Source organism: Callionymus lyra, chromosome 10 (assembly GCF_982586985.1).
Source record: "Callionymus lyra chromosome 10, fCalLyr1.hap1.1, whole genome shotgun sequence".
NCBI classification, from domain to species: Eukaryota; Metazoa; Chordata; class Actinopteri; order Syngnathiformes; family Callionymidae; genus Callionymus; species Callionymus lyra.
In genome coordinates this window covers 2,895,193-2,909,177 of record NC_141827.1, presented here as the reverse complement: position 1 = coordinate 2,909,177, position 13,985 = coordinate 2,895,193, and the positions used below count along the sequence as shown (strand labels likewise).

General features: G+C 38.9%; 1 protein-coding gene across 1 annotated transcript in view; it reads right to left on the bottom strand.

Moving 5' to 3' along the window:
• Positions 1 to 13,985, bottom strand: part of grm6b (glutamate receptor, metabotropic 6b) — a 32,675-nt gene that overhangs the window by 6,833 nt on the left and 11,857 nt on the right. The window contains exons 3-7 of the mRNA XM_087800425.1: positions 8,221 to 8,437; positions 6,912 to 7,047; positions 6,695 to 6,849; positions 4,638 to 4,778; positions 4,152 to 4,352 (exon numbers count right to left, since the gene is read on the bottom strand). Coding sequence (XP_087656551.1) covers positions 4,152 to 4,352; positions 4,638 to 4,778; positions 6,695 to 6,849; positions 6,912 to 7,047; positions 8,221 to 8,437 — 850 coding nt within the window. The remainder of the gene's footprint in view (positions 1 to 4,151; positions 4,353 to 4,637; positions 4,779 to 6,694; positions 6,850 to 6,911; positions 7,048 to 8,220; positions 8,438 to 13,985) is intronic.

Genomic DNA, 13,985 nt, shown 5'->3' with positions numbered 1-13,985 from the left:
GTTGTGAAGACATGATGTTGTGAATACATGATGTTGTGAAGACATGATGTTGTAAAGACATGATGTTGTGAAGACATGATGTTGTGAAGACATGATGTTGTGAAAACATGATGTTGTGAAGACATGATGTTGTGAAGACATGAAGTTGTAAAGACATGATGTTGTGAAAACATGATGTTGTGAAGACATGATGTTGTGAAGACATGATGTTGTGAAGACATGATGTTGAAAAGACATGATGTTGTGAAGACATGATGTTGTGAAGACATGATGTTGTGAAGACATGATGTTGTGAAGAAATTATGTGGTGAAGACATGATGTTGTGAAGACATGATGTTGTGAAGACATGATGTGGTGAAGACATGATGTTGAAAAGACATGATGTTGTAAAGACATGATGTTGTGAAGACATGATGTTGTGAAGAAATGATGTGGTGAAGACATGATGTTGTGAAGACATGATGTTGTGAAGACATGATGTTGTGAAGACATGATGTTGTGAAGACATGATGTGGTGAAGACATGATGTTGTGAAGACATGATGTTGTGAAGAAATGATGTGGTGAAGCCATGATGTTGTGAAGACATGATGTTGTGAAGACATGATGTGGTGAAGACATGATGTTGTGAAGACATGATGTTGTGAAGACATGATGTTGTGAAGACATGATGTTGTGAAGACATGATGTTGTGAAGACATGATGTGGTGAAGACATGATGTTGAAAAGACATGATGTTGTGAAGACATGATGTTGTGAAGACATGATGTTGTGAAGACATGATGTTGTGAAGACATGATGTTGTGAAGACATGATGTTGTGAAGAAATGATGTGGTGAAGACATGATGTTGTGAAGACATGATGTTGTGAAGAAATGATGTTGTGAAGACATGATGTTGTGAAGAAATGATGTGGTGAAGACATGATGTTGAAAAGACATGATGTTGTAAAGACATGATGTTGTGAAGACATGATGTTGTGAAGACATGATGTTGTGAAGACATGATGTTGAAAAGACATGATGTTGTAAAGACATGATGTTGTGAAGACATGATGTTGTGAAGACATGATGTTGTGAAGACATGATGTTGTGAAGACATGATGTTGTGAAGACATGATGTTGAAAAGACATGATGTTGTAAAGACATGATGTTGTGAAGACATGATGTTGTGAAGACATGATGTTGTGAAGACATGATGTTGAAAAGACATGATGTTGTAAAGACATGATGTTGTGAAGACATGATGTTGTGAAGACATGATGTTGTGAAGAAATGATGTGGTGAATACATGATGTTGTGAAGACATGATGTTGTGAAGACAGGATGTTGTGAAGACATGATGTGGTGAAGACATGATGTTGTAAAGACATGATGTTGTGAAGACATGATGTTGTGAAGACATGATGTTGTGAAAACATGATGTGGTGAAGACATGATGTTGTGAAGACATGATGTTGTGAAGACATGATGTTTTAAAGACATGATGTTGTGAAGACATGATGTTGTGAAGACATGATGTTGTAAAGACATGATGTTGTGAAGACATGATGTTTTAAAGACATGATGTTGTGAAGACATGATGTTGTGAAGACATGATGTTGTGAAGACATGATGTTGTGAAGACATGATGTTGTGAAGAAATGATGTTGTGAAGACATGATGTTGTGAAGACATGATGTTGTAAAGACATGATGTTGTGAAGACATGATGTTTTAAAGACATGATGTTGTGAAGACATGATGTTGTGAAGACATGATGTTTTAAAGACATGATGTTGTGAAGACATGATGTTGTGAAGACATGATGTTGTGAAGACATGATGTTGTGAAGACATGATGTTGTAAAGACATGATGTTGTGAAGACATGATGTTGTGAAGACATGATGTTGTGAAGACATGATGTTGTAACGACATGATGTTGTGAAGACATGATGTTGTGAAGACATTATGTTGTGAAGACATGATGTGGTGAAGACATGATGTTGTGAAGACATGATGTGGTGAAGACATGATGTGGTGAAGACATGATGTTGTAACGACATGATGTTGTGAAGACATGATGTTGTGAAGACATGATGTGGTGAAGACATGATGTGGTGAAGACATGATGTTGTGAAGACATGATGTTGTGAAGACATGATGTTGTAAAGACATGATGTTGTGAAGACATGATGTTGTGAAGACATGATGTTGTGAAGACATGATGTTGTAACGACATGATGTTGTGAAGACATGATGTTGTGAAGACATTATGTTGTGAAGACATGATGTGGTGAAGACATGATGTTGTGAAGACATGATGTGGTGAAGACATGATGTTGTGAAGACATGATGTGGTGAAGACATGATGTTGTGAAGACATGATGTTGTGAAGACATGATGTTGTAACGACATGATGTTGTAACGACATGATGTTGTGAAGACATGATGTTGTGAAGACATGATGTTGTGAAGACATGATGTTGTAACGACATGATGTTGTGAAGACATGATGTTGTGAAGACATGATGTTGTGAAGACATGATGTTGTGAAGACATGATGTGGTGAAGACATGATGTTGTGAAGACATGATGTTGTGAAGACATGATGTTGTGAAAACATGATGTGGTGAAGACATGATGTTGTGAAGACATGATGTTGTGAAGACATGATGTTTTAAAGACATGATGTTGTGAAGACATGATGTTGTGAAGACATGATGTTGTAAAGACATGATGTTGTGAAGACATGATGTTTTAAAGACATGATGTTGTGAAGACATGATGTTGTGAAGACATGATGTTGTGAAGACATGATGTTGTGAAGACATGATGTTGTGAAGAAATGATGTTGTGAAGACATGATGTTGTGAAGACATGATGTTGTAAAGACATGATGTTGTGAAGACATGATGTTTTAAAGACATGATGTTGTGAAGACATGATGTTGTGAAGACATGATGTTTTAAAGACATGATGTTGTGAAGACATGATGTTGTGAAGACATGATGTTGTGAAGACATGATGTTGTGAAGACATGATGTTGTAAAGACATGATGTTGTGAAGACATGATGTTGTGAAGACATGATGTTGTGAAGACATGATGTTGTAACGACATGATGTTGTGAAGACATGATGTTGTGAAGACATTATGTTGTGAAGACATGATGTGGTGAAGACATGATGTTGTGAAGACATGATGTGGTGAAGACATGATGTGGTGAAGACATGATGTTGTAACGACATGATGTTGTGAAGACATGATGTTGTGAAGACATTATGTTGTGAAGACATGATGTGGTGAAGACATGATGTTGTGAAGACATGATGTTGTGAAGACATGATGTTGTAAAGACATGATGTGGTGAAGACATGATGTTGTGAAGACATGATGTTGTGAAGACATGATGTTGTAACGACATGATGTTGTAACGACATGATGTTGTGAAGACATGATGTTGTGAAGACATGATGTTGTGAAGACATGATGTTGTAACGACATGATGTTGTGAAGACATGATGTTGTGAAGACATGATGTTGTGAAGACATGATGTTGTGAAGAAATGATGTGGTGAAGACATGATGTTGTGAAGACATGATGTTGTGAAGAAATGATGTTGTGAAGACATGATGTTGTGAAGAAATGATGTGGTGAAGACATGATGTTGAAAAGACATGACATTGTGAAGACATGATGTTGTAAAGACATGACATTGTGAAGACATGATGTGGTGAAGACATGATGTTGTGAAGACATGACATTGTGAAGACATGATGTTGTGAAGACATGATGTGGTGAAGACATGATGTTGTGAAGACATGATGTTGTGAAGACATGATGTTGTGAAGACATGAAGACACAGAAGACGAGGGACTGAAGCTCTGTGACCCGCTCTGATTGGACGATTGTTCCTCTGGTTCCTTCAGGCAGAAGATTCTTTACAAGACGAGGTCGTCTCCAGTAAATCGAATCTTTAGAAACATTTTCTTTTTCTCTCTCGAATGAAGGAGTTTGAAAAGCAGGAAAGTCGTGTTCAAGGACGCGACGCCTCAGGAGGAGTTTGATGTTTTCAAGCTCAGAGTTCTTTAGATACATTAGTGCGAGTCTTTAGAAGACCTCCTCACCCCGACCTCCCCCGTGCCCTCGCCCTCCTCCTCGCCGCTCACCGTTGAAGTTGACGGCGCGGATGTACTGCAGCAGCATGCGACCTTCCACCGGGTCCATCTGCTCGCAGACGCCCATGTGACCCGGGCACAGGTCCAGGTGCATGCTGTGCAGGGCGTGAGCCATGGCGTAGACGGCGTCGATGACGAACTGGACCTTCCCTTCCTGCTCGTACTGAGAGTCTCGACTGATCCTCTCTTCGCCTGCGGACGACAAACACTCCTGTCAGATGAGCACAAGCTAGTCTGGTTCTGCTCCAGGCTTCTGCCTCTTAAAGCATCATGTAGTGAATGTTCTTCAAGACGCAGTAACTTCTCATCAGGACCATGTTTTACACTTTATTACTTTATAAAGTTGCTCTGAAATCTGGACGAACGAGAGGTTACGAGAGTCCATGATGACGTAATAATGGCTTCACTCCTCCTCCAGCTGTGATCACGCTTTGTTTATACAAGGAGTCCCTTGGAGGTGGAGACCATGAGTGTTACCTGTACATTTCCGTCTCCCGAGGTCGTACTTCACTCCAGGACGCGTCAGTTTGCACTTGAAATCGTCCTCCCAGTATTCAGCGAACCAGATGTTTCGCCTGTTGTTTTCCAGAGATCTGGACATGAAATATTCATCGAAGCCTGAAGATCAAACACACAACATCACACTTTGTTACAATCCACTCAATATTGTCCACACACACACACATACATACATACATACATACATAGACACACATATACACACACATGCATAAACACACACGTACATACACACATACACACACATATACACACACACATATACACAAACACATATACACACACACACATATACACACATACATATACACACACACGCACATACACACATGTACATATACACACACACATATACACACACACACACGCACATATCAGACATATCTAAAGAATATTTATTTTAATTTCAAAGTTCAAAACAGACAAGAGTATTTTCGTGCAAAAACACAAACACACACTTTTCAAAGGTCAGTCACTGCTGCGACATTTAGTTTTAGCAAAGTCTGCAAAAATATAAAAGTGTGTCCTGTTGTCGTGACAACCACGAGTGAACATGTGATAACTTATATTTAATGATACATTATATTATTATTATTATTATTGATTATTATTATTTTATTATTGTTATTATCATTATGTTAACGTTACACCTGGAAATATGTTTATTTTCTTTTACTCACAACAGTATTTTCCTCAACAAATTAAAAGCACGACTTATTTTGAATCATTGTTTTTCAGAAACAATCGAATGAAGTCGTTACTCAAGGTTACATCTGAGGTCAGAGGTCAGAGGTCAAACGATGAACATCGCGACACGGTTCTGATCCGTCTGGTGGCTCTTTTGTTTATGTTTTGATTATGATATGCTGGCTATTAGCTGGTTATTGACTGGTCATTGACTGGTTATTAGCTGGTTATTAACTGGGTATTAGCTGGTTATTAACTGGTTATTAGCCGGCTATTGACTGGTTATTGACTGGTTATTAGCTGGTTATTAACTGGGTATTAGCTGGTTATTAACTGGTTATTAGCCGGCTATTGACTGGTTATTGACTGGTTATTAGCTGGTTATTGACTGGATATTAGCTAGTTATTGACTGTTTTTTAACTGGTTATTAACTGGTTTTTAATTGGACATTAGCTGGGTATTGACTGGTTATTAGCTGGTTATTAACTGTATATTAGCTGGTTATTGACTGGTTATAAGCTGTTTTTGAACTGGTTATTAACTGGTTTTTAATTGGACATTAACTGGTTATTGACTGGTTATTGACTGGTTATTAGCTGGTTATTAACTGTATATTAGCTGGTTATTGACTGGTTATTAACTGGATATTAGCTGGTTACTGACTGGTTATAAGCTGTTTTTGAACTGGTTATTAACTGGTTTTTAATTGGACATTAACTGGTTATTGACTGGTTATTGACTGGTTATTGACTGGTTATAAGCTGGTTATTAACTGTATATTAGCTGGTTATTGACTGGTTATTAACTGGATATTAGCTGGTTATTGACTGGTTATAAGCTGGTTATTAACTGGTTATTAACCGGTTATTAGCTGGTTATTAACTGGATACTAGCTGGTTATTGACTGGTTATAAGCTGGTTATTAACTGTTTTTTAATTGGACATTAGCTGGTTATTGACTGGTTATAAGCAGGTTATTAACTGGTTATTAACCGGTTATTAGCTGGTTATTAACTGGATACTAGCTGGTTATTGACTGGTTATAAGCTGGTTATTAACTGTTTTTTAATTGGACATTAGCTGGTTATTGACTGGTTATAAGCTGGTCATTAACTGGATATTAGCTGGTTATTATCTGGTTATTATCTGGTTATTATCTGGTTATTAACGTAGTTTAAATGCTATTGAAGACGCGACACCAACTGAAAGTGAAGAAGAAGCTTCAGTGACGTCGGTTCATTACGATGATTCATCTTTGCTTCTTTATCTCCAGACTTCAAACCTTGTATTAAAATCATCCGTCAACGTCTCCGATTATCTGACGCACCATCGATGGACGCTCTCTTGGGCAGGATGGTGACCACGCCCTCCGCCACCTCCTCCAGGCCTTCGATGGCCGAGTTCTTGGCGCCCCAGCTGTCGGAGCCCACGAACAGGAAGTGACCGGTCAGGTTGGCCTTCTTGGCGGCTTCTAACACGCGCCTGCAGGTGACAGGAAATGATGTCATCACCAACCACCGTGACCTTGGGCTGCTTTCACCGACTTGATGTCGTCCTCGCTGGCGAAGATGATGACGCCGCGAGCGTTGGAGGTCTCCATCAACCTGTTGATGATCTTCTCGAACATGCCCGGGCGAGGCTCGCGGGGGATCTTGATGGATTGTGCGATACACAACCCTCCTGCGAACCCACAACAGACACACAACTTCAACACCACAGAACACAGTCCGGTGCTCCTGCAACATAACAGACATGGCGTCCACAGCAGTGCTGAAGCGTCGGAAAAACTTCTTAAATCTGTTGAATATTCAATAATAATAATCTTTTTGAAAACTTATTTTTGAATCAAAAATAAAGAGAAAAAACAACAAAACGCTGAGAAACTAAACCAAAGGAAAAACAAACCATGAAAATAGTTGCGAGGAAATTAAAAATGACAAAAATGTTGTTTTTTTATTGTTACAAATTATGGGAAAAAAACGATTGTTCGTAAGAAGTTCTTATGTATATATGTGTATAAAGTTCATCTATGGATCTTAATGTTCATATAGAAAATCCCAACATCTCTTCCATGTTCTAGTGACGCTGAACTAATATTACTAAAGTACTTTGAATCTGCTTTGAATTAGATCAAAAGTAGTTTTACTACAAATCATTTGTAACAAAGTGAAGTAACAAGAAGTTTTCGTGTCATAGACGTAGATTTTATTGAGCATTAACATCAAAGTGAAGTATTTTAAACTCTGCTGGTTAATGTTTGACTAGTTATGAACTATTTGAATGAGATTCTTCACAAATGAGTTGCAAACGTTGATCTTCTCGTGATGGTTTCATGTGTTTTCTTCTGCATTTATTTATATTTGCTTGTAAAATACCTGAAAACCAACTCATATATTCGATAAAGAGTCTAGAAAAAAATAACCATCTGGATCCACGAATCATTTGAAGTTTTGTCGAGGCTTCCTTTGATCGTTTTGCTCTTGATTCAGTTTTGATGATGCTTTGAGTTTTCGTCGTCTGTTGACTCGTCAGATAAACATCAGTTTGTTGTTTCTTGTAATTTCCTGCTCAATGATAAATAAAATACTTGATACTTGTTTCTAAAAACCTTTTAAAAAATACCAGTTGTGCTGCGAGCCTGTTTCCATAGCAACAGACTTGTCAAAGTCACATTCTGTCAGAAATATTTAGAAAATTATTTTGCTAAAAGACTGTTAATGATTATTTTCTGAATAAAAAAAAGTTTCATGAAACTAAAATCTGCTTCTGGATCTTCTTGTCGTTCATGTCAGAACCATCATCCAATGGTACCAGGCACTGGTCCTGACCCGCGGGTCGTGGTCCAACACTCACCTGCCTCTCTGGAGATCTGCAGGAAAGCGTCCACGCCGCTCTCGCCGTAGTTTCCCTCCGAGGCCAGCGTGGACACGTAGTTCCAGCCCATGGCCTTCACGATGTCCACCATGGCCTGAGCCTGGTACGAGTCCGGAGGCACCACTCGAGAGAAGAACTCGTAGCGGCTGTTGTCGCTCAGCTCTGGAGCCGTGGAGGCGTAGCTGATCTGAGGGATCTGAGGACAGAAGGTGAAGGTCAGAGGACAGAAGGTGAAGGTCAGAGGACAGAAGGTGAAGGTCAGAGGACAGAAGGTGAATGTCAGAGGACAGAAGGTGAATGTCAGAGGACAGAAGGTGAAGGTCAGAGGATAGAAGGTGAAGGTCAGAGGACAGAAGGTGAATGTCAGAGGACAGAAGGTGAAGGTCAGAGGACAGAAGGTGAATGTCAGAGGACAGAAGGTGAAGGTCAGAGGACAGAAGGTGAATGTCAGAGGACAGAAGGTGAAGGTCAGAGGACAGAAGGTGAATGTCAGAGGACAGAAGGTGAAGGTCAGAGGACAGAAGGTGAATGTCAGAGGACAGAAGGTGAAGGTCAGAGGATAGAAGGTGAAGGTTAGAGGACTGAAAGCGAAGGTCAGAGGACAGAGAGTGAAGGTCAGAGGACAGAAGGTGAAGGTCAAAGGACAGAAAGTGTAGGTCAGAGGACAGAGAGTGATGGTCAGAGGACAGAAGGTGAAGGTCAGAGGACAGAAGGTGAATGTCAGAGGACAGAAGGTGAAGGTCAGAGGACAGAAGGTGAATGTCAGAGGACAGAAGGTGAAGGTCAGAGGATAGAAGGTGAAGGTTAGAGGACTGAAAGCGAAGGTCAGAGGACAGAGAGTGAAGGTCAGAGGACAGAAGGTGAAGGTCAAAGGACAGAAAGTGTAGGTCAGAGGACAGAGAGTGATGGTCAGAGGACAGAAGGTGAAGGTCAGAGGATAGGAGGTGAAGGTCAGAGGACAGAAAGTGAAGGTCAGAGGACAGAGAGTGAAGGTCAGAGGACAGAAAGTGAAGGTCAGAGGATGAAAGTGAAGGTCAGAGGACAGAAGGTGAAGGTCAGAGGACAGAAAGTGAAGGTCAGAGGATGAAAGTGAAGGTCAGAGGATGAAAGTGAAGGTCAGAGGATGAAAGTGAAGGTCAGAGGACAGAAGGTGAAGGTCAGAGGACAGAAAGTGAAGGTCAGAGGATGAAAGTGAAGGTCAGAGGACAGAAGGTGAAGGTCAGAGGACAGAAAGTGAAGGTCAGAGGATGAAAGTGAAGGTCAGAGGATGAAAGTGAAGGTCAGAGGATTAAAGTGAAGTTCAGAGGACAGAAGGTGAAGGTCAGAGGACAGAAAGTGAAGGTCAGAGGATGAAAGTGAAGGTCAGAGGACAGAGAGTGAAGGTCAGAGGACAGAAGGTGAAGGTCAGAGGATAGAAGGTGAAGGTCAGAGGACAGAAAGTGAAGGTCAGAGGACAGAGAGTGAAGGTCAGAGGACAGAAAGTGAAGGTCAGAGGATGAAAGTGAAGGTCAGAGGATGAAAGTGAAGGTCAGAGGACAGAAGGTGAAGGTCAGAGGACAGAAGGTGAAGATCAGAGGACAGAAGGTGAAGGTCAGAGGATGAAAGTGAAGATCAGAGGACAGAAGGTGAAGGTCTGACAAGGGTTGGACCAAACAGAACATGCTAACACTGGAGCGACGTGTTCAGACAGATCATGCTTTTATGTTCTGCGCTTCATCTCTGGACGATGATGTCACAGCGATCTGCTGCGAGGTCACGTCACGCTGGACTACAGATGGCTGCAGTAAAAGCATTTGTTTGGGAGGAAAATGGATGAGAAGATTAATTTAGCGGCGCACTACTTCTTCGCTGACATAGTTTATGTGGACGGCGTCACCTCTGACCGTGCTAATGCGGGACGCCGCGCATGGCTTAGCGCCGGGCCCTCAGGGACGACGCGGAGAGAAAGGTAGACAAAGTGAAGGAAAGAGGCGCGAGAGAACCATTTCACAGATTATCAGGAAGGATTAAAGGGGTTTTTAGTCAAATTACGTTAAGCACAGAGAGACAGAGATCAAGAGACGCCGGCATTTCTCCGCTGTAAGCCATACAATATATTTAATTCTGCTGCCGCGCTCGTGTCTCGAACCCGCGGCCGTCGCTCGACACGATGGAGAAGTTTCTCACGAGATCGATCGAATATTTGAGACATTTTCACGAACGTAATCCTGACTCAATAATCCCAGTGAAAGCATGTGTGCCAGTTTACAAGAGAATCTGTTTGAGTCACGTTCCCACGTCCTGTCAATCACACGAACAAAAGATCGATCGAGAGTCGCTTTCTCTTCCAGGAGCAAATCAATCTTTTATCTTCTCTGTCCATCAAACACGTCCATCATCTCCGTTCTTAACTCTTCAGAACGTTCTTCTTCTTTAAGACTCACGTATACGACTCTTTGACACGTTCAGTCATAAAATGTTGAAGACGATGTTAAAGTTTTATTTGTTTATTTGTAGATGTTAAAGGTTTTATTTGTAGATGTTAAAGTTTTATTTGTAGATGTTAAAGTTTTATTTGTAGATGTTAAAGGTTTTATTTGTAGATGTTAAAGGTTTTATTTGTAGATGTTAAAGTTTTATTTGTAGATGTTAAAGTTTTATTTGTAGATGTTAAAGGTTTTATTTGTAGATGTTAAAGTTTTATTTGTAGATGTTAAAGTTTTATTTGTAGATGTTAAAGGTTTTATTTGTAGATGTTAAAGTTTTATTTGTAGATGTTAAAGGTTTTATTTGTAGATGTTAAAGGTTTTATTTGTAGATGTTAAAGGTTTTATTTGTAGATGTTAAAGGTTTTATTTGTAGATGTTAAAACGTTCGATCCATTGGTTTGTTTTGATCACATCTTGACTTATTGACGACATTTTTACACTTAAATCTGGATCATTTTCTCAGAGATGTTTTTCAAACACATATTTCATTGAACAAATACCTAAACGATCAGAAAACAGATCAATAGTCTTGGGTTAAGTGTGTGACGTGTGGTTATAACGGCAAGCCCCAAGTGGACACTTGAGGAACTGCAGCATTGGCTTCACATTTCAACGTTTGAAAAAGTGTTTTATAGATTTTGAGTGAGTGAGAGAGAGTGAACCAACAAAAAAACAAACAAACAAACAAACACACAAACAAACAAATAAACAAAAACACAAACACAAACACAAAAACACAAACACAAAAACAGACAAACAAACACACACAAACAAACACACAAACAAACAAAAAACACACAAACAAACACACAAACAGACAAACAAACAAACAAACACACACACAAACCAACAGGCAAACAAACAAACACACAAACAAACACAATCACAAACAAACAGGCAAACAAACAAACACACAAACAAACAAACAAACACAATCACAAACAAACAGGCAAACAAACAAACAAACAAACACACAAACAAACAAATAAACAAACACAATCACAAACAAACAGGCAAACAAACAAACAAACAAACAAACACACAAACAAACAAACAAACAAACAAACAAACCTCCTTCTGCAATTCTAGACTCGACATTTGAGCTGGTTTTGCTGATTAAACATATATTTGTATCAACTTCCTTGTTGTGACTGAAGCGTTTGAAAAATAGATTTAAAATTGTTATTATTGATCGAACAGATGATTCAAGTCAGAACGAGGATCTGAAGTTCATCCATTAAATCAACTAAAAATTCAACATTCAACAATCAAGAGTTAAAGTTAAAATAAAGAATATATTCTAGACCAGGACCGTGAGAATCAGTGTAAACACATTATTATTCATTCTTGTAGAAAATGAAGAGAAAAGTGTCAGAAGAAGAATGATCGTCATCTATAGACGTGAAGGTTTATTATTTATCATTTTATATTTGTTGTATTTAAGATTCTCGTACATTTCATATCAATGAATATATATTATAAATAATAAATATTTATTTCAACAATTAAAAAATAACTTTAATTAATTTTTTATTGTATTTTGAGGGAGAAAATATATATTTTTAATTAAAATATTGTATTAAAGGTTGAATTAATGAAAAGATACGTTTAACTAAAGTGAATAATTAACTGGTAAAAATATAAACAAAAGGAACAATTAAATAATTCACGATTGAAAAGTAATTATTAACGATAATCCATAAATAAATATAAATGTATGATAATTAAAGTTGTCACGACATAAACAGAGATGAAGTTAAATGTAAATATAAAAGTTTTCATTCATTCACAACAGAATGAATCCGGAGCATCATTATGAATTGATGACATCATCAAGAAAAGAACCTCAGCACAGATGTTTCTGGACATCAATAAAAGAACCTCAGCACAGATGTTTCTGGACATCAATAAAAGAACCTCAGCACAGATGTTTCTGGACATCAATAAAAGAACCTCAGCACAGATGTTTCTGGACATCAATAAAAGAACCTCAGCACAGATGTTTCTGGACATCAATAAAAGAACCTCAGCACAGATGTTTCTGGACATCAATAAAAGAACCTCAGCACAGATGTTTCTGGACATCAATAAAAGAACCTCAGCACAGATGTTTCTGGACATCAATAAAAGAACCTCAGCACAGATGTTTCTGGACATCAATAAAAGAACCTCAGCACAGATGTTTCTGGACATCAAGAAAAGAACCTCAGCACAGATGTTTCTGGACATCAATAAAAGAACCTCAGCACAGATGTTTCTGGACATCAATAAAAGAACCTCAGCACAGATGTTGCTGGACATCAATAAAAGAACCTCAGCACAGATGTTGCTGGACATCAATAAAAGAACCTCAGCACAGATGTTTCTGGACATCAATAAAAGAACCTCAGCACAGATGTTTCTGGACATCAATAAAAGAACCTCAGCACAGATTTTTCTGGACATCAAGAAAAGAACCTCAGCACAGATGTTTCTGGACATCAAGAAAAGAACCTCAGCACAGATGTTTCTGGACATCAATAAAAGAACCTCAGCACAGATGTTTCTGGACATCAATAAAAGAACCTCAGCACAGATGTTTCTGGACATCAATAAAAGAACCTCAGCACAGATGTTTCTGGACATCAATAAAAGAACCTCAGCACAGATGTTTCTGGACATCAAGAAAAGAACCTCAGCACAGATGTTTCTGGACATCAATAAAAGAACCTCAGCACAGATGTTGCTGGACATCAATAAAAGAACCTCAGCACAGATGTTTCTGGACATCAAGAAAAGAACCTCAGCACAGATGTTTCTGGACATCAATAAAAGAACCTCAGCACAGATGTTGCTGGACATCAATAAAAGAACCTCAGCACAGATGTTTCTGGACATCAATAAAAGAACCTCAGCACAGATGTTTCTGGACATCAATAAAAGAACCTCAGCACAGATGTTGCTGGACATCAATAAAAGAACCTCAGCACAGATGTTTCTGGACATCAAGAAAAGAACCTCAGCACAGATGTTTCTGGACATCAAGAAAAGAACCTCAGCACAGATGTTTCTGGACATCAATAAAAGAACCTCAGCACAGATGTTGCTGGACATCAATAAAAGAACCTCAGCACAGATGTTTCCGGACATCAATAAAAGAACCTCAGCACAGATGTTTCTGGACATCAAGAAAAGAACCTCAGCACAGATGTTTCTGGACATCAATAAAAGAACCTCAGCACAGATGTTGCTGGACATCAATTAAAGAACCTCAGCACAGATGTTTCTGGACATCAA